The following is a 24,259-nucleotide window of genomic DNA, read 5'->3' on the forward strand; positions in this document are numbered from 1 at the left end:
ACAGTATGCAATCTGATATAGGCTATACATGTCCAATCATATTAAACATATTTCCATATTAGTCATGTTGTGAAAGAAGAATCAGAACAAAAGGGGAAAACCATGAGAAAGAAAAAACAAACAAAAAAAGGAGTATGCTTCCATCTGCATTTAGACTCCACAGTTCTTTCTCTTGATGTGGATGTTATTTTCCATCATGGGTCTTTTGGAATTAACTTAGATCATTGCATTGCTGAGAAGAGCTCAGTCCCTCAAGGTTGGTCAGTGCAAAATGTGGCCATTACTGTGTACAATGTTCTCCTGGTTCTGCTCAGTTCACTCAGTATGAGTCTTTGCATCTTCATGCAAGTCTTTCCAGGTCTTTGTGAAATCTGCCTGCTCAGCATTTCTTATGGAACACTAGTATTCCATTATATTCATATACCACAATACCACCGGCTTTTTAAAAAATGTGAGGTTCTCAACTTCCCTATCAACAATTATTCCCAGTGCTTCCATTGTACCCCTTGGTAAATGGTACTTGAGGGAAATAGCTGGTTTCCATCTAAAATGTTCCCAATAAAAATACTTTTTATATTTAAAGGTGTATACCTCCAGCTTTTCAGAAAAGTTGGTTATCCTAAGTCATCTGGATAGCTGAAATTTTACTGTAATTGAATGAGGAGAAAAGTTCTGTTCCTGATTTATTCTTGATACTTTGAGAACTTTGTTATAATGTTGTCCTTTTGGAACCCCTGCTGTGGGTGATACAGTGTTACAATGATGAATGAGTGGGGTTTTTTCCTTTCCCTTCTTTTTCCTTTCTCTTTCCTTTCCCTTTTTACAGAGAACTCATTATGTGAAAACTTCTGCCACCTCTCAGACTCAGCAATTTGTTTGTAATTTTCAGTCCTAGAGAGAGCACCAAGAAGACTAGTCAGTCAACAAGCATTTATTAAGTGCTTGCTGTGTGCCTGACACTGTGCTTACTGCTGGAGACTGAAAGGCCAAAAATGAATGGATGAATGAATAAATAAATAAAATAGACCCTGCCCTTAAGAAACCTTCATTCTAAAAGGGGAGACTGTAGAGACAACTAGGTAGATACAAGGAATACAGTGTAGATGAATGGAACTCTGGGAAAGGAAAGCATTCACAGCTCGGTGAGGGGACTAGGGAAAGCCTCCTATAGAAGATGGGGTTTTTATCTTAGTCTTGAAAAAAGTCAGGGAAACTAAGATGTGGGAATGAGGGAGCAGAGAATTCTAGGTGTGGGAGGCTATTTAGCTCATATGAAGATGAGAGGTGGAATGTTGGGTTTGAGGAACTGCAAGAGGCTAGTATGGCTGGATCATAGAGCACTTGGAAGAGAGAGGTTTAAAAAGATTGGAAGAGTCAGAAAGGTCAGATTGTGAAGAGCTTTAAATACCAAAGGGATTAATATTTGATTCTGGAGTTAATAGGGAATCACTGGAGCTTGTTGAATAGAGGGATGACATTGCTGAATGTAAACTTCAGAAAAATCACCCTGGCAAGCTGCAGGGAGGATAGATTAGAGTGGAGAAAGCCTCGAGGCAGGGAGACCAATTAGGAGGGTGCTGCAATAGTCCAGGCAAGAGGTAATTAGAGCTTGAACTAAAATTGAGGGTATATGAGTGAAAAGGAAAGGATGTATGGATCTTGTCAAAGTAGAAATGACAAGATTTGGCAAAAGATTGGCTTTGTGTAGTGAGTGAGAGTGAGATGTCAAACACCTAGTGATTTGCCAGGATCACAGTACATCTGTATCAAAGACAGGATTTGAATCCAGATATTCCTAATTTTAAGATTAGCCCTCTATCCACTAAGCAGCATTGCCTCTATTATTAATAATTACCTATGTAACATCTGCATAGCTTATAAAACATCAGAAATGTAATCGTTACTAATAATATGATAGGATTGTAGATGTGGAGAGTAGGAAGGGACTTCATGTGGTATCCTAAGCCCTTCATTTTATAAATGAAGAAACAGATCCTAAGAGATTAAAAGTGACTTGTCCACATAGCTAATAAGAAGCAAAATTGAGAATCAGACCTTTGTCCTCTGACTAAAGATGCAGGATGAGTTCCACTGAACCGTGTTACCCAAATCCTTTGGCTAACCCACATTTCTCTCTTTCTTTTAAGATCAATCACCCAAGTTAAAAGCAGTAAAAAATAACATAATCACATTTATATACTAATACATATTTGATTGATAATCATTTTGACTATTAATGGTAGCTGTCAATTATATAGTGCTTTAAGGTCTCCAAAGCACTTTATGTGTGTTAACTGATTTGATACTAACTTCTGAATAGTATTAAGGTTACCTGGATAATGTTTAATCTTAGGGACAATGGGAATATTTGTAATACTTTAGTAAGGAAAGAGTTTGCAAATTTCTCCCTCTTAAGAGACAAATAAGGTCCTTTGCTCAAGCACAATTGGAAGCTTCTTCCTCTCATGCTTCCTTGGCCCATGTTTGAGGTCAAGGGGTACATGCAGGGGGTGGGGGAGCTTATAAGAGGAGAGAGTAAACAAGTTTTACCTTCTGCTCTTCAGCATTATTGCTATGTCTGGCAGCCATGGAGAGATGAGGAGAATTCCTCTTCTCCTTTCTCCTACTTTGGAATGCAGCTTCTACTAGGCAGCTTGCAGTATTCAAGGATAGGGAAAAAGCAACTCTTCACACTGACCTCAACCTAATCTCTTGGCCATCTCCAGCATACAAAGAGCCCTCTGTGGGCCTTAGTAGCAGTGTGGGGGATAGGGCTAGTAAACCTGTCACCATCAAACTCTAATTTCTCTTTTCCCCTTCCATGGAGAACCTAGTGTGAGGCAAAGAGAACAAGACTCCAGTTCTTTGCTGGAAAGTGATGGTGTTTTTTGTGGGTCTGACCTAGAAAAATTTTCAAAGAAGAAGTGAGATGGAATAGGAGGATGGAAAGGGGAGGGGGAGGAAGAGGAGAGGGAATGAATAAAAACAAAGGGAGTGACCATATTGGAAGTATGTTCTTCAGTCAACAGTATTATCCAGAGTTTGACTTTTAGCTGTTACAAACCACACTTTGGTGCACATGCATGTGTGCCCATGTGTGTGTGTGCATTTATGTTTTCAACAAGCTAAAATTACATTTGTTGTGAGATTACTATCATCCCTAACCCTTTATATTATAGTCATAAAATAGGACTTGTGCACCCTAGGTGCTTATGCAGGAAGATGAAAGGATTTTTTTAGAGATCTGAAGTCCACACTGAATCCGGAATGATCTAGTCAGGTTTTGCTACTCACTTGGATTTCTGTCAGACCCTTCATCAAGGGTGAACTGAGGAGTGTCAGATAGGCATGCCAATATGCCGGTGTATCCTTAGGTGCCTGGGTTTCCTGCGATTCAAATCAGCCCCCTTTAGCATCCATAGCTAAACCTCAGTGTGGCAGAGGGAGAAGGAGAGAGAAAAGGGCTCCTGAGAAGCCCAGTTAATACCAGTTTCTATCCTAGCCTGGCTTCACTGGACTTTTGACAAATCAAATCAGTCCTCTCCAGCTGTCCCCAAGTGCTTGTCCACTTTATGATACCATTGTCTCTAAAACTCCAGCCCCAATCTCCCTCCAAAACCTGCCTTGGGTACTGCACTGTAATGTCCAAAAGCTTATGTATTTATAGACTGTTAACCTTTGGTCCCTAAAGCTAGATAATAACTACTTAATGACCATAACTGATAGATCCCAGTCACCTGACTTTACAGGGTGGTCCTGAGAAAAGGCAACCTGACTTGAAGAGAGAATGGAAAAGTTTAAAGCAGGGGTGGGGAACCTTTGGCCTCCAGGTCCTATGTGGCCCTCTAGGTCTTCAAGTGGGGCTCTTTGACTGAATGCAAACTTCACAGAAAAAATCCCTTTAATAAAAGGATTTGTTCTGTATAACTTAAACTTAGTCAAAAGGCTGTAGCCAAGGACCTAGATGGCCACATGTGGCCTTGAGGCTGCGGATTCCCCACCTCGGGGCTAAAGTTTGGGTTTCAGCAGAATTAGGAAAGCAAAGAATTTTGCTTTGTGATATTTTGGAGGGGAGTGAGAGGAAGCTTATGGACTGGGTGCCACTCAGCAATAGAACTGGAAAGAATTATACAATGCATTTGTATATATTTATGTGCCAAAAATGTATTCTACATACAAACATTTGTATGTTTGCCTGTTTAAAAATTTAAAAGGAAATTTGCTCCCCAAGCTGTGTGTTCTCTCAGGATCAATTGTCAGGAACAAGTTCACTTGGCAGTGTCTCTGCTTTCTCCACCTATAAGCCAAAATGCGAGGCCTCTTTCAGTTAACATTGATTGACCTACCTGGTGTTTCCTAAGTTTCCTTTTGTAGCTGGTAGACTGGATCCCTTGGGTGTGAGTGAGTGTCATTATCAGTGCTAAGGGCTTGGGCATGCCTGTGCAAGACTGCTGGCCTGCTGGTGTTGTAGAGTATTCGTGGAACTTAGCAAATTCATGACTTGTCAGAAGATTCCCAGCCCTGGTTCACTGGTTCAAGGTATTTGCCATGTGCATCTGTGTGCATGTGTTAATGTGTATATTTGTGAATGTGTGTGTGTATGTACACATGCACAAGTATATTCGCATTAGTGTTGTAGAAGGATCACTAGATTAGGGCCCAGAAGACCTGGGTTTGTCCTACCTTTGCCCCTCACTAGCTTTGTGACCTTGGAGAGGCCAACTGATCTCTTTTGAGTTTCAACTTCCTCATCTATAAAATTGAGAGTTGGACTGTATGTTCTCTAAAGTTCTTTCCAGCTCAAGGACTCTCTGAGTGTATATTGGAAATGTACTGTTAGATGCCTGGGTTTCCTGTCATTCAAATTAGCCACCTTTAGGAGCCTAGACTAAGAGAAAGAACAGGGCTTGGGGTCAGGAGGATTTAGTCTAATCCTGGCTGTGACATTTACTAGTTGTGTGACCTTTGGCAAGTGATTTAATATCTCAGTTCCTTTTTTGCATTGGTGAAATGATGGTTACGGTGCCAGTAGGGGCTCCAAGGAACTCAAGGATAAGAAGAAAATTCCCAATAAATGGTCAAAAAGATATGAGTAGGCAGTTTTCAGAGGAAAAAATTAAAGCTGTCTATAGTCATATGAAAAATGCTCTAAATCACTATTGATTAGAGAGATGCAAATCAAAACTCTGAGGTACCACATCACATCCATCAGATTGGCAAACATGACAAAACAGGAAGATGATAAATGTTGGAGAAGATGTGGGAGAGTTGGAACACTAATTCATTGCTGGTGGAGCTGTGAGCTGATCCAATCATTCTGAAGAACAATTTGGAACTATGCCCCAAAAAAAGTGTGCATACCCTTTGACCCAACAATATCGCTTCTAGGACTGTATCCCAAAGAGATCATAAAAATGGGAAAGAGTGCCACATCTACAAAAATTTATAGCAGCTCTCTTTGTGGTGGCCAAAAACTGGAAATCAGAGGGATGTCCATGAATTGGGGAATGGCTGAAAAAGTTGTGGTATATGAATGGAATGAAATGGAATACTATTGTGCTATAAGAAATGATGAACAGGAAGACTTCAGAGAGGCCTGGAAAGACTTATATGAACTGATGCTGAGTGAAAGGAGCAGAACCAGGAGAACTTTGCACACAGCAACAACCACAGAGTGTGAGGAATTTTTCTGGTAGACTTGGTCCTTCACAGCAATGCAAGGACCTAAAAAATTTCCAATGAACTCTTGAGGCAAAATGCCTCCCACATGCAGAGAAAGAACTATGAAATTGGATCGCAGAATGAAACAGACCATTTTCTCTTGTGTTATGTTTTGTTTTGTTTTATTCTATGGTTTCTTCCAATCATTTTAATTCTTCTATGCAACATCACAGTTGGAAATATATTTAATAGGAATGTACATGTAGAACCTATATAACCTGCCTCAGCGAGGGAACGGGAAGGGAGAGGGGAAGGAGTGGAAGGGAGGGGGAAAAAATCCAAGATATATGAAAGTGATTGTAGAAAACTGAAAACAAATAAAAGAAAGAAAAAGAAAGCCAAAAAAAAGAAGAAAATTCCCACATACACCAAAATATTTATGGCAGTACTTTTTGTAATTACAAAGAATTGGAAACAAAGTAGATGTCTATTGAATTGGGAAATGGCTGAACAAATTGTGGAACGTGAACATAATGATAGATGATATTGTGTTGTAAAAAATAATATGGGTGGCAGATTCAAGATGGAAGTGTGAAAGCAACATTTTGCTAAGTTCCCAAAATACACCCCCTCTGAAACAGCCCAGGACCAGATGGATTTACCAGCAAACTCTTCCAAAAATTTCTACCAAATTCTACCGAGTGTATAAAAAGCAATTAATTCCAATATTATATAAACTGAAAAAAAAAATAGATTAAAATAAATTATCAGCAAGGGTATTACAGCAATTAGCAGAAAGATTACACACTATCACCAGGCTAGATTTATACCAGCAATGCAGGGCAGGTTCAATATTAGGAAATCTATAAGCATTGTTGGTCAGGTCAGTAACACAACCAAAAAAAATCAAATGATTATATAAATAGATGTAGAACAAACTTTAGACAAGATACAACACCCATTCCTATGAAAAATACTAGAGAATGTAGGAATAAATGGAGCTTTTCTTAAAATGATAAGTAGGATTTATCTAAAACCAAGAGCAAACATTATCTATAATAGGCATAAACTAGAAGCCTTTCCAGTAAGATCAAAGGTGAGCCAAGGATATTCATTTTCACCATTATTATTCAATAATTGTACTAGACATGTTACTGATAGCAATTTCAGAAGAAAAAGAAATTGAAGGAATAAGGATAGACAATGAGGAAACAAAACTCAGTTTTTATGGCTTAATTGTAACTCTTGAGAGTCAACTAAAAAGCTAATCAAAGCAATGAATAACTTTACCAGAGTTGCAGGATATAAAATAAGCCCACACAAATCATAAGTACTTCTCTATGTTAACTCTAGCAGGAGGAGATGGAAAGAGAAATTCCATTTAAAGTAATTGCAGACAGTTAAAAAAAAAAACCTCGGGATTCTACTTGCCAGGACATAATAACTTTATGAACACAATTACCACACTAATGAACACTGACCTAAATAACTGGAGAAATATTAATTGCTCATGGGTGGGCCAAGTCAGTGTAATAAAAATGACAATACTAACTAAATTAATTTATTCAGTGCCATATCAATAAAACTACCAAAGAATTATTTTATAGAGATAGGAAAAAATAACAAAATTCTTTTAGAGAGAAACAGGTCAAGAATATCAAGGGAATCAGTGCAAAAAATGTGAAGGAAAGGGGCTTAGAGTAGCAGATCTCCAATTTTATTACAAATTGGTAATCATCAAAAAAAGCAGTTTGGTACTGCATAAGAAATAGAGTGATTGATCAATGGAATAGATTAAGTACATAATATACAGAAACAAATGAGCACAGTGAACTAGTGTTTGATTAATGCAAAGATCCCAGTTCTTGGAGCAAGAACTCACTATTTGACAAAAACTGCTGGGAAAACTGGAAAACAGTATGGCAGAAACTAGGTATAGACTAATGTCTCAAACTGTATATCAAACTAAGCTCAAAACGGGTTCATGATTTAAAGTATAATATGAGAAAATTAGGGGAGGATGGAAGAAAAAAGACCTGTCAGATCTGTTGATACTGAAAGAGTTCATTACCAGCAAGAGATAAAGAGGTTTACAGGAAGTAAAATGGACAATTTTGATTACAAAAAATTAAGAAGTTTCTGCATAAAGCCAATGCAGGCAAAATTGGAATAAAAGCAGAAAACTGGGGGAAAGTTTCTCAGATAAAGGTCTCATTTCTCTGAGTGAGTTTATCAAAATAAGAGCCATTCCCTAATTGATAAATGGCCAAAAGAACAGGCAGAGGAAGAAAAGCTAGCAATAATCACACACTAACATGTTCTAAATTACTAATAATTATGGAAATGCAAATTGAAACAACTCTGAGGTGCCACCTCACACCTATCAAATTGACTAAGATGACAAAAAAGGAAAATAACAAATGCTAGAGGGGATATGGGAAAATAGGTACAGGAACGGACTGTTGGTGGAGCTGAGACTAGTCCAACCATGCTGGAAAACTTATACCCAAAGATCTAATGCATAGCCTTTGACTCAGCAGTACCAGATCCAGGTCTATAGCACAAAGAGATCAAAGAAAAAGGAAATGACTCATATTTACAAAAATATTTATATCAGCTCTTTCTGTAGTGGCAAAGAATTGGGAATTGAAGGGATACTCATCAGTAGGGGAATGGCTAAACAAGATGTGGCATATGATTGTGGTGGCCCAATTACTGGAGGTGGCCTCCGGAGTCTTTAACAACAGAGGCCTCATTGCAGCAGAGGAAAGAGAACGAAGGAGAAGGGCCAGGGCCAGGGAGCATGCTCAATTCTTGGCTGCTGCCTTAGCCAGGAAAAGACCCAGGGAGCACCCCTCCAGGGCACCCCCTTGGAGGAAGGCTGGCTACTTGGGCAATGGGAAAACCTGCTTTTGTTGCCACAAGGAGGGTCACTGGTCCAAGGAGTGCCCTTCCAGGGTACCTCCCCAGAGGGAGCTCCAGGAACTAACACCTGTGGAACCGTGCCCATGTGAACAGGAGGGACACTGGAGGAAAGATTGTCCCTCAGGTTGGAAAAGTGGTGGAGCCGCCCCCAGCACCCTGTCCTTCAGTCTTCTCAAGACTTGGAATGACGGGAAAGCCTGGATGCTGGCAGTGCTCCCACTTTTTCCACCTCTCCCGCCAAGCCCTGGGCAAAAACGAGGGCTGAAGGTATTGTTACCCCCTTTAACATGGCTAAGTTCTCTGCTTTAACCAGTTACTCTGGCCCTACCTGTCCCTTGACCCCTCAGGTCATAGGCATTGAAGGGGAAACTAAGGAATGTCTCCAGACATACTCCCTCCCCAGCCTGCTTGAGGATCTGTTGTTTAAACACTCCTTCCTTATGCCCTCCTCTGACCCTGTCCCCTTGTTGGGAAGGGACCTGATGATGAAATTGGGGAGCCAATTTTCTCTAGGTAAACTTCCCATCTCCCTTTTGCCGCTGTTCACTACATCTTCCCCGGTTTGCTTGAGAGTGTGGGAGACAGTCAGGCCAAATATTTGGGACACTGGAATTCCAGAGAGAGCTACTTCTGCCACCCCAGCCATTGTTAGTCTCCCAGACCCTAAAGTGCTCCCCCATCTCAGCCAGTATTTGATTAAGCTGAGACCTGGGAAGGACCACAACCTTTAACTGGAAAAATTCCTTAAGTACAGAATCTTTGTCCCTTGTCATCTCCTTGCAACACTGCAACCCTTCCCACAAAAAGGCCTAATTTGGCCTGAGTTGTTTGGGGTCCCATTGCCAATTTCTGCAGTTTCCTCCGAATATCTGGGGCAGACTGATTAATAAAATACTTGTAAGGATTACTGCCCTTCTGTGGAGTCAGGATCCAAATTTGTATGCTTTTTAATAGCTTCTACTAGCCAGTCTTGAAAAAGGGCAGGGTTTTCCTGTTCTAAGTAATTTCCCTAATTTTTTGAAAATTTACTTGTTTTTGAAATGCAGTTTTTAGGCCTTCTAACAGGCAAATTACCATAAGGTCTCTCTTTCCCCTGTCCTCACTCTTTTGATAGTCCCATCTGGGGTCACTCGTGGGAACAGCAGCTGCTCCTGGGGGGTATTTTATGGGATTATTGCTAGCCATACGATCCCCAGACTTTTGGGCATGTTCCCAAATTCTCCCCTTCCCCTCAGCGGTACAATAGACAGAGAAAAGAATATGCAGATCCTTCCAAGAAAGTTCAAATTGTAGGGATATATCCCTAAAACCCTCAGTAAACCTAGTGGGGTCTTCCAAGTATCTCCCCAGTTTCTCTTTAATCTGGGTGAGATCCGAAAGAGAGAACAGAACATGTACCCTGGTTGTCCCACTGGGTGGAGTAGGTACTTCTCAAGGGAAACAGCCCTGACAGCTCAATGGGGACAGGGGCTTGTGGAGGAAGATAGGAAGCCCCACTTCTTATGAGGGAGGGGCTGGGGAATGCCTGCTGAACTGCATTAGGCTCCAGGCCCAGGAGAGCTGCCTGCCAAGGGGAAAGATCCGCTGGTACCTGAGGAAGAGTAGGGATCAAAGGGGGAGATGCCCCAGAGCGTGCCACGGGAGCAGGGCCTAAGGCCTGAGTGAATATTGCCCCAGTGAGAGGGGTTGCAGAGGGAGGCACTGCAGCAAGGCCCGTAGTTGGGGCCTAAGGTAAAGTCCCCAAGGAGGAGTGGGTTACAGGCAGTGATACCGTAGAGACTGCCAGGGGGGTGGGGCCTGAGGTCTGAGTGAATGTTGCCCCAGTGAGAGGGGCTGCAGAGGGAGGCACCTCAGCAAGCCCCATGTCTGGGAACTGAGTGGGAGTTGGGAACGGAGATAGGGGAGGAAGTGAGGCCGAGACCCTTGGAGCCATAAACAGGGGGTCATCCAAAACATCCAATTCACCCCCACTTCCTTTTTGTGGGGCGGCTCTAGCTACAAGCATCTCACAATCTTTTCTGAGAGTGGGGTCCTGAGAGAATTTGACAAAGGCCCTTATGTAAGGTACTTCTATCCATTTTTCCTTTTGGAGACAATATAATTCTAACCGTGAAAGAATATCACATTGTAAGGTCCCAAACATGGGTCACACTTCATTGTCCTGCAGGTGATACTGAGGCCAAAGTGTGTTGCAAAAGAATAACATCTTTTTCTTTTTAAGTTCTTTAGAGAAGCTACATTTTTTCCAATTTTGTAAAAGACAGCCCAAAGGCAAATTCTTTGGAATTGATGAATTTTGACCCATTTCTTGGTGTGGGGCTGTAAGTCCTCCCCTCCTTAAAGGGGGGTGTGGAAGTAAGCCTTGAGAAAAAAAAAACACGAGGACAAAAATAACCAAGTTTTCCCTGATTTCCTTGCGTCCAGGAAATCCAGAGAATTGGGCACCCACTTTTGGAGGGTATGCCTAGGTCCACTGCCTCAAACACAACCAATGGACCAACAACCTGAGTCTAACTCTAGCGCCCAGAAAATTCAGAGACTGCGTTATACTGGGACCTGAAGCCAGGTCTGAAAATCTGCTCCCAAGCTACTTGGAGAGCAAGTAGGAGATAGGGAGAGGAGGAGGCTTACATACTGTCCAGTTTTAGCAGAAGAACTTGAGATTAGCAGCTTTTCCCAGTGAGGAAACCGTAAATGATGAGGTTTAGGGGTGATGGGGAACCCCAAAATACTGACAGTCGGGGTCGTACTCAAATGAATTCTACTCAAGCCTTCTTAAAGCCAAAGAAAACAAAGTTTATTAAAGATTCGCCAAATTGGGTTGCCTCTTAAGGAACCTAAGCATTTGTGATATTCACAAGCGGGCCAGATAGAATCTCAGCTGGACAGAGTCTGAGCTGGATTGCATCTGAGCACCTTCATGGAGGCAAAATGGAACTTAAATACAGAAAAGAGTATAGGAGGGATCTGGGGGGGGGGGGGGGGGGGGGTGGTCTGGTAGTCCAGGGTGATGGGAGGAGGGGTTTAGGAAGGGTCTTGAGGAGAAGTCCAAGGAGGGTCAAAGGCTGGAAACAGCTGGAGGTGATCAGGAGATATCAGACAAAGGAGGGTTTGGGTGGGAAATAGGTGAGGCAATCCAGAGATCTTGATTGGGGCCGTATGGGAATGGATGCAGATCTTGATGGGAGTGGTCGCAGCCTGGGGAATGGGGTTTTGATGGGATCAAGGGTGGGGGGGTGCAACAGAGACCTGAGTAGAATGATAATGAAAAGCCCATGGGCTTCCTGAGACTGCCGGAACAAATGGGAAGATTAGATTTGAGTGAGGAAAGGCCAGATTAAGTGGGAAGATCCAAGGGGAGCTCAAGGAGGCTCCCAGAGTCTGAACCCCATCATAGACATATGTGAGTAGGTAGATACATATCTAGCTATCTGTCCATGACTGTTTACATATATAAATATGTGTATATGTGTATATATACATACATATTTGTATATGAGGGTGGGAAGAGAGAGAGAGAAAGAAAATGAATATGAAAGGTTAAAAGGCCATTGTAGTGGGGAAGGCAGAAGCAGTGAACCACACCTAAAAAAAAATGAGTACAGGAGATGGAAAAGTGGGATGGACGGAGGGGGATGGTAACTGGTGGGAAGAGTCATGGCAGAGAAAGTCCTTTGGACCTGAGTCAACAGTTTAGGCTGGAGAGGAATGGAGACATCTTTGACTTGGATCTTAAATTGGACATTCTGGGAGGAACCTGCCAATCAGAATATGGGACCTCTGAGGTAGAGGTTCCTTTTAGTGTGAGCACTAGTCCAAGGGCTGAGTGAGCTTCTCAGGTGAAGTTTCTGTGGCCCAGTAAATAAAGTCCTGTGGAGATGAGATAGCAGTGAATGTAAGGAAGAGGAATTTCTTTCCAGACAATTCCAGCTCTCCTGCCCCACTTCCCCTGGTTCTTGGACCCTACCTCCTAAAACTCTTGTGTTCATTCTTTATATCTTCCATACATACTTTTGTGTGTCCATGTAGTTTCTCCCTTTAGAGGGTAAGGCCCTCTGGGGCGAGGACTTTCATTTTTGTCTCCATGCCTTGTATGTAGTAGGAACTGAATAAATGCTTCTAAAATGATTGGGTTTTAGATCCTGGCTCTGTACAACCTTAGATAAGTCACTTGAACTTTTTGGGCCTTCCATTTGTTCTCTGTAAAACATTGGGATTGGATTAGACAGTCTCCAAGTTGAAATCTGATCCCCAGGCCTTGCCTTCATAAGACTGTTCCCATGACCTCTCCTTAGTTTCAACCCCTTCTCTACCCCCTGCCCCCCAGATATTAGCTGCATTGGAAACGACCACATTTTCCTTGTTCCCTGAAAGGAGCATGCAATACCTTCCCCCCACCCCCATTTTACTAGAATAAAGTTTTTCCCCCATGTTCTGGGCCTCTTTGGCAGTCTAGTGAAGCCATATGACTCCTTCTCGGAATAACATTTGTAAATGAATAAAATAATAAGAACAACACAGTCTAACAGATTGTGAGCTCCTTGAGGTCAGGACTGTCTTCTGCCTCTTTTTGTATCTCCAGAGCTCAGTACAGCGCCTGCTGCTTAATCAGTGTTCATTCATTGCTTGAAAGGAGCCTGGCTCCAGGCTCGGCACACTATCCGCCACACCCTCTTGGTACCCCTAACAGAGTCTGTTGCAAATAGGGATAGCATAAGGATCCAACCAGTGATTTCATTGATATGGAGAACCCACAGGTCAGCAATTTATGGCTTAGGAAGTTAGTTGCCTAGAGCAACCCAGAGGTTGTGAGTTACTCATGATAACTCAGGTAAGTGTGTGTCAGAGGAGTATTTGAACCCAGGTCTTCTTGACTATGCCATACGGCCAACTGCAGACAGTAGGTGCTTAATAAATAAATGTTTGTGGGCAAATGCCTTGATTGATGTTCTGTTGTGTTCTTGTTCAGCGATGTGCAGAACGCGGCTGCTGGCTCTTTTGCTTCCGCTTTTGCTGCCCTGGTACTATGCCCCACAGAGCTGGTGAAGTGTCGACTACAGACTATGTATGAAATGCAGACGTCAGGGAAGATAGCAGAAGGCCAGAAGTAAGTCCCATTAGTGAGGATCCTTAACACTCCCTTGTCACGTTGGGGGAGGGGAAAAGAGGGGTCCTGTGCATTGAATGCTCTCTGTGCTGGTGGGAAGGAGGGTGAAAGTCTCTGTAGTTTGCTGCAAATATATCAAATCAAAGAGTGAATGTTAAACACAGAAATAAGCCTACTTTATCCTAATTTTCCCCACTCTAAAATACATTGATTTCTTTAGAGAGCACCAGCTTTCTCTCAATGACATTTGTAGAAACATTTTTAGTCTCTGTACTCTTTTTAAGACATTTAATCTCTCCTTGATGCTAGAAAAAGCTTACACCAAGGGTGGGGAACCTGCCACCTTGAGGCACTCTAGGTCCTCAAGAATGGCCCTTTGACTGAATCCAATTTTCCCAGAACAAATCCCCTTAATAAAAGGATTTGTTCTGTAAAACTTGGACTCAGGCAAAAGGCCACACCCAAGAACCAAGACACAGGTGGCCTTAAGGCAGAAGGTTCCCCACCCCTGGCTTAAACATTCTTGAGAATGTTTTTAAAGAAGATGTTTTTAAAGAAAGTGATTTAAAGTGTGATAGAAGAAAATATTGATGAGAATGACTTATATAAAAGGAAAAGTAAATAAAAGTAATTTCTTTAAATTAATTTCAAGGTAATTATTTTTAAAAAGTGATTTAATAGCTAGAAGAGTAGTCTGTTCTTTCCTCTTATATGTAATATTGGGGGGCCATCTCCAGTCATCCTGATCTATATCTTGCCACTGGACCCAAATGTGTCCAGAGGAGAAAATGTGGCTAGAGACTTTGTGCAGCCCTGCCTCACTTAAATCCAACTCACTTGCATGTCATGGCATCACCTTCCTGATGGCATGGTCCTCTTCTAGAACAAAGGATGAACATCGACAACGATGTAATGTTGAACACCATTCCAAAAAGAAAGAAAGAAAAAAGGGAATGTTGAGTGACAGGAATTGAAATCTTTTGTATCATGGAAGAGAAATGTCTCAACCATGAAAGGTTACATAGCATTGGGACTACTTGTTGTTTTTTCTTTGCTATTGGTCTCCAGAACAAACTTGGGCAAATCATGTAGGTTTCTTGTTATAGTTGCCCTTTCTAAAATGGAACTGATTTTGATTTCCTGGCAAATGAGCTAATGTTTGGTTAAACCCTTTGAACTTCTCACAGGAAGACATCACATACAAGTTATGTTAATTGTGGGGGCAGAACAGGTTCTCAGGTGACTTGAGTTTGAGTCCCATCTATTGCCAGAGAGTGAAGTGAGAGGTGAATTATTATTGACTATTTGGTAAATGGCCTCTCCCCAGTCCTCAATCCAGAAAAGAAACAAAACAGAAACAAGGCTTCTTGCAATAGCTGTAGACCAATGCCCCTAATGAACGCTGATCCAAAAATGAGAAATAAAAATTTGACAAAGAGGCTGCAACAACATTTCTCAAAAAATGTATACGTTATGACCAGGTTGGATTTATACTAGGAATGTAGGATTGGCTCAATATTAAGAAAGCATCAGTACAAAGGAACATTCAGAGGATTTTATCATTTAGAGCTGGGCACAGCTAGTCCAGTATAGGTCTTCTGACATCAAATCTGGTGTTCTTGCCACTACATAAGGGCTACACCTCTTTATGACAATGCTGTTTCCACATCCTGGCCTGCAAAATGCTTTGTAGATGTGCTTACAACAAGCAGCCCTACTCACATGCTTTCTCTGCTTCTTTTCTTTTTTTGTCTTTAACAAAGTAACTCAGTTTCTACTTGGCATCATGGGATAGAGACTGGGCCTTAAGACCTGCATTCAAGTCCCACTTCTGACACGTATTAACTGTGAAACCTAGGGCTGCAGCAACAGAGATTAAGTGACTTGCCCAGAATCACACAACTAGTAATTCCAATTATATTTTAATCTGGTTCTGTCAGCTGCTGGGGAGTTTTGCAGGTTGCTTGAGCCCAGCAAGCCTTGATTTTGACACCTTTTTGATAGTAGATCTTTTGAACTGCCTACAAGTAACATTTACCCTTCAATTTAACTTTCTCCCTATTTTAGTCATCTAGCCACCTGAACAAAATCCACTTGCTGCCCACCAAAACACAAGGTGTGTAAAGGAAAATTGAGGAGATAGGAATAAGAGAACTTTTAAAACAGCCTAATAAGATTCTGGTTCTTGCTAATCCACCCAAAAAGTTTGTGTAAAGAATGGGGTTGTCTGTTGTGAATTTAAGGATAAACTGTGCTTTGGACTGAAAGTGAATTGAAGTAATATTCTGATTTAGCTTTGTCCCTTTTCTGGAGGCAGAGTTAGGAGGAGGAGAGGGGAGGGTAGGAAGAGATGAAGTTATATATTTAGATAGCTAAGTGATTAATGTAGTACTGAGGCTGGAGTATCACAAGCCCTGTCTTGCTCTCAGGAGACTTCCTGGTGGGCTGAGAACAAATTTGTAGTTGGAAGAAAGGAATGGTGAGCTTGATCCAAAAAACTCAAGGTGAGACATATGCTAGATTCATCTTGTTTATGTTCTAAAGGAAAGGGTATTCCTGTCTGGGGCTGCAAGAGAAGCAAATGCTGGAAAGCTCGGTGGAATAGTGACCAGTATATGGCATTTGGAATCAGAGAACCTGGCATCTAATCTCAGCTCTGCTTTGTAGTGCATCTGGGCAAGTTATTTAACTTTTCTGGGCCTCAGCTGATAAGTGACAGATGTCATCTAGCCCAACCCTAAGGTCCCTTCCAGCTTTACATCTATGATTTTGTGATTCTAGGTATGTTTTGAGGGGAATTGAATTAAGCTCAGGGAAGCCTAGGGCAGAGATGGAAACTGATAGGGCCAGAGCAAGATTACAGTATCTTTGGGGAATGCTTAACAAAGTTAGTAAAAATATGATACAACATAGATAGTGTTTATTTGTGGTTTTATAAGGCAAGCATCTGTTTCCCTTTCAGTGTGTTACTGCTAGCCTAGGGAGTTTAGGACCCCCTCTTCTGGGACTGTGTAGATTCAATTATGTTATACTGATACAGAATTGCAGTCATATATGTTGTCTTTCCTTTTTGTCAATTTTGTTCTTCAGTCATGTCCAACTCTTCATGACCCCATTTGGAGTTTATTGTCAAAAATACTGGAGTGGTTTTCCATTTCCTTCTTTAGGTCATTTTACAGAAAGAAACAGAGACAAATAGGATTAAGAGACTTGCTCAGGGTCACCCAGCTAATAAGTGTCCCAGGCTGGATTTGAATTCAGGAAGATGAGTCTTCCTGATTCCAGGCCTGACACTATCTACTATGCCACTCAGCTGCCCCTTCTTTGTTAAAAAATCCTAGAAAATATACTCTTTGTTACCTAGAGGGAGAAGGCTGACTGGAAGGTGATTGCAGAAAGAGGGGGCTAAGAACGAGATGCATCAGAAGCCAGATTATTCTAACAGGTAGGTAAGGGACAAGTAATTCAGGTTGAGGTACAATCCTCAGATGTTTGAATTCAGGGAGCCAAGCTGGTATCAAGGTCCAAGAAAAGTCTAGGAGCTCTCGTAACTCCCAGTTGAGCATTAAAGATCAGGGAATTTTAGTCAGAATTGCAAAGAGCAAGAGCCCTGCATCTGAAGACCAAGTTCCCTTTTTACTCTGCCAAGGAAGAAGAATTGGAGGACCAGAAGGCTAGTGGAGAGATACCTTCAGAACTGGAGTCCTGAATCCTTCCTTGAATCTGAGAAAGGGATTTATTCAGAAATGATGGCTGATTATTCAGACTGACACAAGACCAGCTTCTGTATTGCTGGAAGTCAGTCAGAACCCTTAATGAATTAGGATTGTGCCACCACAGTCAGAATTGGTAATAGGCGGTTTCGGACCAATATCTTATTCCTTTGTCATTTGCAAGCTAATACATATTTATATTGTCTTTTCTCCCAGTACAGTATGGTCGGTAGTAAAGGGCATTCTTCGAAAGGATGGCCCTCTGGGTTTCTACCATGGCCTCTCCAGCACTTTACTTAGGGAAGTACCTGGATATTTCTTCTTCTTTGGTGGCTATGAACTGAGCCGATCATTTTTTGCATCAGGAAGATCAAAAGATGAGTTAGGTACGTACTTTATTTTTTGAACAGAGCACAGACTGTTGCATGTGTTTTGATTTATGCCAGTGTGGTCACCAAAGTTATGCTGTACCCTCAACATGATCCAGGCATCCATGAGATATGGTGTAGTAGCTTTGGACAAAGATGAAGTGTGTATTGACAGATGCATTGACAGATGTTCTTTGTCTAAGGTTGGGAAAAATCTCTCCGTGGTAGAAGTTTGAAGGAAGTATTCTAAAGTCACCTTCCTCAGTATAACCTTTCTTCATTAACTCAGTTAAGCTTCTTTGTGGGGTGAGTGTCTGTTTGAGGAAGGGGAAATATGGAGGAAATATTTGCATGGGATTTCTGTATGGTAGAAAAATAATCTTGGGAGAAACTTCAGTACCAAGTTATAAAATGTCCTAAAAAATACAGGATTTGATGAGTCCATTGAAGAACCTGAGTCATCTCTCAGTTCAGTATAGTCATGCTGATGTATATGGATGCTTGACTGGATCCTTACTTTTCCTAGGGACAAAGGGTGTGTCTTCTTATCTCTTCTGTGGTTAGGATAACTCTTTTTTTTGACAGCAAGGTCAATTTATTTTAAATTTTAATTTTCAGTTCCAGATTCTCTCCCTTCCTTTACCTGCTTCCCTGTCCATTGAGGAAGCAGGAAATATGATGCCCATTTTATGTGTGAAGTCATGTAAAATATATCTCCACATTAGCCATGTTGTGGTGGGGTGGGTAGGGGAAACAAAAAAAATGTGAAAAATTGTGATTCAGTTACTCAGTTCATCAGTTCTCTATCTGAAAGTGGGTGGCATTTTCATTATGAGTCCTTTGGGGATCATGACATAGCTAAGTCTTTCACATTTGATTTTCATTAGGATATTGCTGTTACTATGTACAATTTAGGCTAACCCTTCTTGAACTTACATGGCTGTTGTCTTTTCATCAAAAGTAGGGAGAGGTGGGGAACCTGTAGCCTTGAGGGCACATGTGGCCCTGTAGGTCCTCAAGTGCAGCCCTTTGACTTAATCCAAACTTCTAGTCAGAGGGCCTCACTTGAGGACCTAGAGGACACATGTGGCCTCGAGGCCACAGGTTCCCCATCCCTGAATTAGGATCTTTGGGGAGAAAGGATGAATTATAGAACTTGCAGGAGGTGGTGACAGATTAAAGCTTTACTTCCTGTTAGATATTTTTGGGAAGACGTGGTCACGTTATTCTACTTTCCCTAGTCTCCAGGACAAAGTAGTTATGTTATAAGGCTGTGATGAAGAACTGTGTAGAACAAGAACTTTCAAATGAATTTGGGACTTCTTGTCCTGAAAGATACAAGGAAAGCCAAGGGTCCAAAAACTGGAAATAATTTGTGCTGACTGTAGGTGCAAGGTGACATTTATCCCCTTAAGAATTTCCTCCTGGTGGGGCAGCTAGGTGATGCACTGAATAGAGTATCAGCCCTGGAGGACTTGAGTTCAAATCCACCCTCAGACACTTGAAACCTACTAGCTGGAGTGACCTTGGGCAAATCACCTAACCCCAATTGTGTCGCCTCAATAAAAGGCAAACATCTCCTGGGATTGTATTTTTTGACCTAAGATTTTTTCTTGAGAAACTCTCTTTGATAGTCTTTACCAGGTGTTGCCCTGTACTTCCAGTAAAATGGTGTTTTTCCGGATTTGCTTTTTAGGACCCATCCCTTTGATGTTAAGTGGTGGCTTTGGAGGCATTTGCTTGTGGATTGCTGTGTATCCAGTGGACTGCATCAAATCAAGAATTCAAGTTCTTTCCATGTCTGGAAAACAGGCTGGCTTCGTGGGGACATTTGCAAGTGTTTTGAAAAATGAAGGTGAGTCTTTGAATGTAAAAAACAGAATGCAAAACTTGTCTGTCTGGTGGCTGGCACCCCCTAATGCTTCCAGAGTTCCTTTTTAAAATCTTTTGGCTGAGAGCCAAACTTTGATGGGGCAATTCAAACCAACACCCTCTTCTTTCTCTTGATCTGCACCCTTTTTCTTGATCTGTAAGTTCCTTGAGGACCGGGATTGTTACCTTTTTTTGTTTTTGTATCCCTAGCACTTAACACAGTGCCTGGTGCATGGTAGATGCTTAATAAAGTCTGGTTGATGATTTGATAGACATGATTGATTACCAGCATTGTAGCTGTTGCCACACTCATTAGTCCTGGTTACATCTCCCGTTTGTTGCCTCCAAGTTGTTCACTAGGAGCAGTTCTAAAACTGACAATGCAGAACTTTGAGCCTGTTAGCCTCAGTTTGCTTAACCCTCAAGTGATCAGAGGACTTTGATTGGCATAAAGATGTTGAGTTCAACAAGTCCCATTGTATCTAGACAAGTTCTTGCACATCTTTTCAAGTGATAATCACTTTCAAGTCCCTTAAAAATGATAGTGAACATTAGTGACCATGACTTTACCATAACTGACCATGTACAGATGTCTAATTTTGAAGAAAATCTGTTTATCACTAGTATATCAGTAGCAATGGGAAGGGACTAGGGACTCTCTTGAGCAAAGGAAGTTCAGCTATGGGCCTGATGCTGCAGATGTTTGCAATTCTTAGTCCCCTGGAGGTTAAGTGTCAGGATTTTGTGCCAGGGCTGATATTTGGTGCTTGGAGGTTGAGAGACTAGCCTGGGGGGAAAGGAGGATGATGAGGGAAAAAGCTTAGACAGAGTATGTGCTTTCCTGTTACTGTTGTTGAGTCATGTCTAACTCTTCACGAGCCCTTTTGGGGTTTTCTTAGCAAAGATACTAGAGTGGTTTCCCATTTTCTTCTCTAGTTTATAGGGTCACACAGCTAGTAAGTGTCTGAGGCTGGATTTGAACTCAAAAAGATGAATCTTCCTGACTCCAGGTCTAGCACCCTATTCCCTGCGTCACCTAGTAGCCTGAGTAATTACTCTCACAGAATATTCAGGTTGTATCCATGAAGCCTAAAGAAAGTGGGAGTTTGGAAAGAATGAGTATACAGTAAATTTTGAAAGAGGGGATTGAATGAATGTATTTAAGAGAGTGAATCAGGGAGGATCACAGCAACGTCAGCCAGAATGAGCTGTACTCTGAGAGGCTACAAGGGTTCAGAGCAGATATCCAGATTCTAGTATCACTTTCCCTGACCCCCCCGCCACCACCCCCAAAACATAGCATAAATGCCAGTCAAGAGAGCAGTAATGAAAAGCTGTCTATCAGATACTGTATCATATAACATTTTGTACCAAGAGTTTTCTGAACTCTTCCTCAGTTCCGTTTTTGCGAAGTTAGTGTCAAGGGGAACACATTGTGACCTTAGACATAAAATATGAGTAGTAGTAGCTTATTTTTAGGATCCTTAAAATCTTTGTATGTGCATTAGATCCTTGTAAGTGTGAAAGGGTTGAAAAAAAATAACTTCCTGAGTACTCTCCTTGTGAGTTCAGGAGGTCAGTACCCATCGTTCTAACAAACCTCTTTGTACCAATTACCACTTGGCAATTCAGTTGGATTTTGTGTTCTAATTTCAAATGAACAAGAAATATGCAGAGTTTGAGTATTAGCTGTCCAAAACAGGGCCCTTAAAGATATATGTTTTGTTCACTCTGGAAAGCCCCTATGCACGTTTATTATATCAGTCACTCATTGTCAGTTCTGAATGCTTTTCGTTATGTTCTCTGCAACACTACCCAGATGGTTTGTTACACGACCACTAATATTAATCACAGTTACCTCAAGGGTGTAATGAAGGTTTCTGTGACCTCTGTTAGTGTGGTTGGAGGAAGCCATTGACTGTACCTGTAACTGTTGTTTCATATACATTTATAGTCATTTTTAGCAGAGAAACAGCATGGTGTAGTGGATAGTCAACTTGGTAACCAAGAAGACCTGGGTTCAACTTCCGTCTTTGATACATACTGACTTTGTGACTTTTGGCTTGTCACTTAACTTCTTAGTGCCCTGGGCAAGTCTCTAAGACTTTAAATTATAGAGAAGGGGCTGACCTGCCTTGGGAGAGGGAGTTCCCTCATCCAGGGTAGTTCCCATATCACTGAAAGCACAAGTTCTGTCTATCCCCTGTTGCTATCTCAAAAAAATTTTTTTTAACCATGATTTGTACTTCCATGTTTTGCCATATAGAATTTCATATTCAGTGTTAAAATGCCAAATGATCTTTTTTTGTTTTGCTTTGTCTTGTAGGGATAGCGGCCTTATATTCTGGACTGAAACCTACTTTGATCCGAGCTTTCCCTGCCAATGGGGCCCTGTTTTTGGCATATGAATACAGTAGGAAGTTGATGATGAGCCAATTTGAAGCCTACTAAAGTGTCTTGGTGGAAATAGAACTGGATCGAAAGTCTGCTGCTGTCCATCTCTAGGTTTCATTGAGTATGGAGACCAATGTAGAACTGTTTTAACGTCATAGGACTTTTCCTCTCCTCTTCCCACCAACCTCCCCTATCTTTTCCCCAAAGAACCTAAATTGTCCATCTCCTAGTTTCTGCTAGTGTTTCTATGAGAGATTAAGTGCTATCTCTTCTTCTAACCAGGAATACACCCAGTGAGCTATGTCTCATAAGTGAACCTGTCTTGAAAATGGCTTCAGATAGGTCCATGGAGACTCTTAGCATCCCCCATCTGTCCTTGTGTTTGGAGTGTGGATAGTGAAAGGGCTTGAAGTGAAGGATGTAGTTTGACTTCTTGTCTTTAACTTAGACTTCACCAGAAAAGACCTAGGGCTGATCATGTGTTTATATAGCATTAAAAGTGGATCAGAAGAAGTTGTAAATAATTATTTAAATAGCATACTTGGAATTTATGGCTTCTTTTTCAAAAGTACCAATTGAGATATGCTGAGCAGTCAATTTGTAAAATAAAATTTTCTTTGTCTCTTGTGAAACAAAATTTAATGGAGAAGCCTGTGGCTTCTGAATTGGCATGGTTTCCATATTTTTGATATTGCATAAGTTTCAGAGCTAATGTTTCCCCAGAAAATCCATTAATAGTCTTACCTGAAATAGCCCCAACAGTTGTTTTTTAAAGTGGGACCAGCTTCCGCTCTGATGTCACGCAGGTAAATTTGATCTGAAATCAAATTGTCCCAAATCTAATGACAGTATCAGTGGCATTCACCTCCCTTTTTATCTTAAATTCCTCCTCAGAAAAAATCTTCATGTTTCCATGGTTGGATTAAGCTGAATGAGGTCATAAGGGAGTGCTGGAGTGCTACTGTGAAGAGACAACTCTTGAACTTCACCATACAGGGCTGTTTGAATTTTAAAGCAGCACTTCTTAAACTGTGGGTTGTGACCCCTTATGATGTCACAAAAAATTTGGTAACAGTAAAAGGTTTCTGAGTGTGCAACGACCAAAAATTAATTAAAAACCAGTGAATTTGAGATGTTTCTGGCAGCACTTGCCTGTGTTGCATGTGCAACTTCACTGAAGCTTTGGTACTGAGCTCAAAGCATGCCCACATTGCACTGTGCATGCCCTCAGGCTATGTAGTGCCAACGAACACTGCCAGAACATGAAAAGTGGTTCTGAGTAGAAGAAGTTTAAGAAGCCCCTAGGGTACCAATGAGGACTCTTGCTTTTCGCCATTCTTTGGTCAATTTTTCTGTGGTCTCCAACTTTGGAAGAGGGAAAGGTGGAGGACATCTACTTTGTACATGTACAAAGTAAATCCCCCTGTGCCTCTGTAATCATCAACTGATGCTGGCGTGGGGGGTTCACTGCTCAATCACATAAATAGCACTGGATAAAAAGATAATCTGTCTGTGCAATGTCAATGTTAACACATCCTGAAGTTCATATGAAGTTGTTTGATCCTTTTGAAATTTGTCACAGAGAATGACTGAATTTTAGAAATGGTGCTTAATGATTTCTGATTTTTAATGTGTATGTGATGTGAATATAAAATTGCAAAACTGATTTCTGTAAGCTGTAAGAAAAATAATCTCATCTTTGTCATAGGCGTGTGTGTGTGTGTGTGTGTGTGTGTGTGTGTGTGTGTGTGTAAAATTACAGTAAGTTTATCTTAAAGGACTATTAACCTGGTTTCTTGCTAATGGCTTTTTTTGTCTTTCACCCAATGATCATTGTAATAGCTAAATTTTTTAGCACATTCATTGCGTGCATAGAATTGGGTGAGTGGGAGGGACTGCCTGAAGATATCACTCACGTATCAACCAACATGCAAAGATGAAACCAAGGACAATAGCAGTCACACATTCTATACTTGGATACTTTAGGATTTTCCATGCTGATATTCATAAGTCCTTATTTTAGCTCCTTCCCCAATGCTCTTTTTGGTGTTATTTTTTTTAAATAATGGCAAAATTTCTATTAGAAATGGATGATTAGCAATAACTGTCTTTGTCAGCAGATTTGAAAATTCTGCCTTAAAAGTGCTAATTACTTTCATTTTAATTACACTCATGAAGCTCTCTCCACCTCTATATTTCTATGTTCTAGGAGAAGTAAT

The 24,259-nt window shown here is 41.2% G+C and overlaps 1 protein-coding gene across 5 annotated transcripts in view; it reads left to right on the forward strand.

Annotated features, from left to right (window-relative positions):
- The window catches only part of SLC25A15 (solute carrier family 25 member 15), a 37,107-nt gene extending 13,401 nt beyond the window's left edge, over positions 1 to 23,706 (forward strand). For all 5 annotated transcript variants that reach the window (XM_072610450.1, XM_072610447.1, XM_072610448.1 and 2 more), the window contains exons 4-7: positions 13,556 to 13,693; positions 17,623 to 17,792; positions 19,471 to 19,629; positions 21,973 to 23,706. In XM_072610450.1, the coding sequence (XP_072466551.1) occupies positions 13,556 to 13,693; positions 17,623 to 17,792; positions 19,471 to 19,629; positions 21,973 to 22,097 (592 nt within the window). In that variant the 3' untranslated portion in view covers positions 22,098 to 23,706. The remainder of the gene's footprint in view (positions 1 to 13,555; positions 13,694 to 17,622; positions 17,793 to 19,470; positions 19,630 to 21,972) is intronic.
- Positions 23,707 to 24,259: the final 553 nt, after the last annotated feature.

The sequence above is a fragment of the Notamacropus eugenii genome, chromosome 5, assembly GCF_028372415.1.
Source record: "Notamacropus eugenii isolate mMacEug1 chromosome 5, mMacEug1.pri_v2, whole genome shotgun sequence".
Taxonomy (NCBI): Eukaryota; Metazoa; Chordata; class Mammalia; order Diprotodontia; family Macropodidae; genus Notamacropus; species Notamacropus eugenii.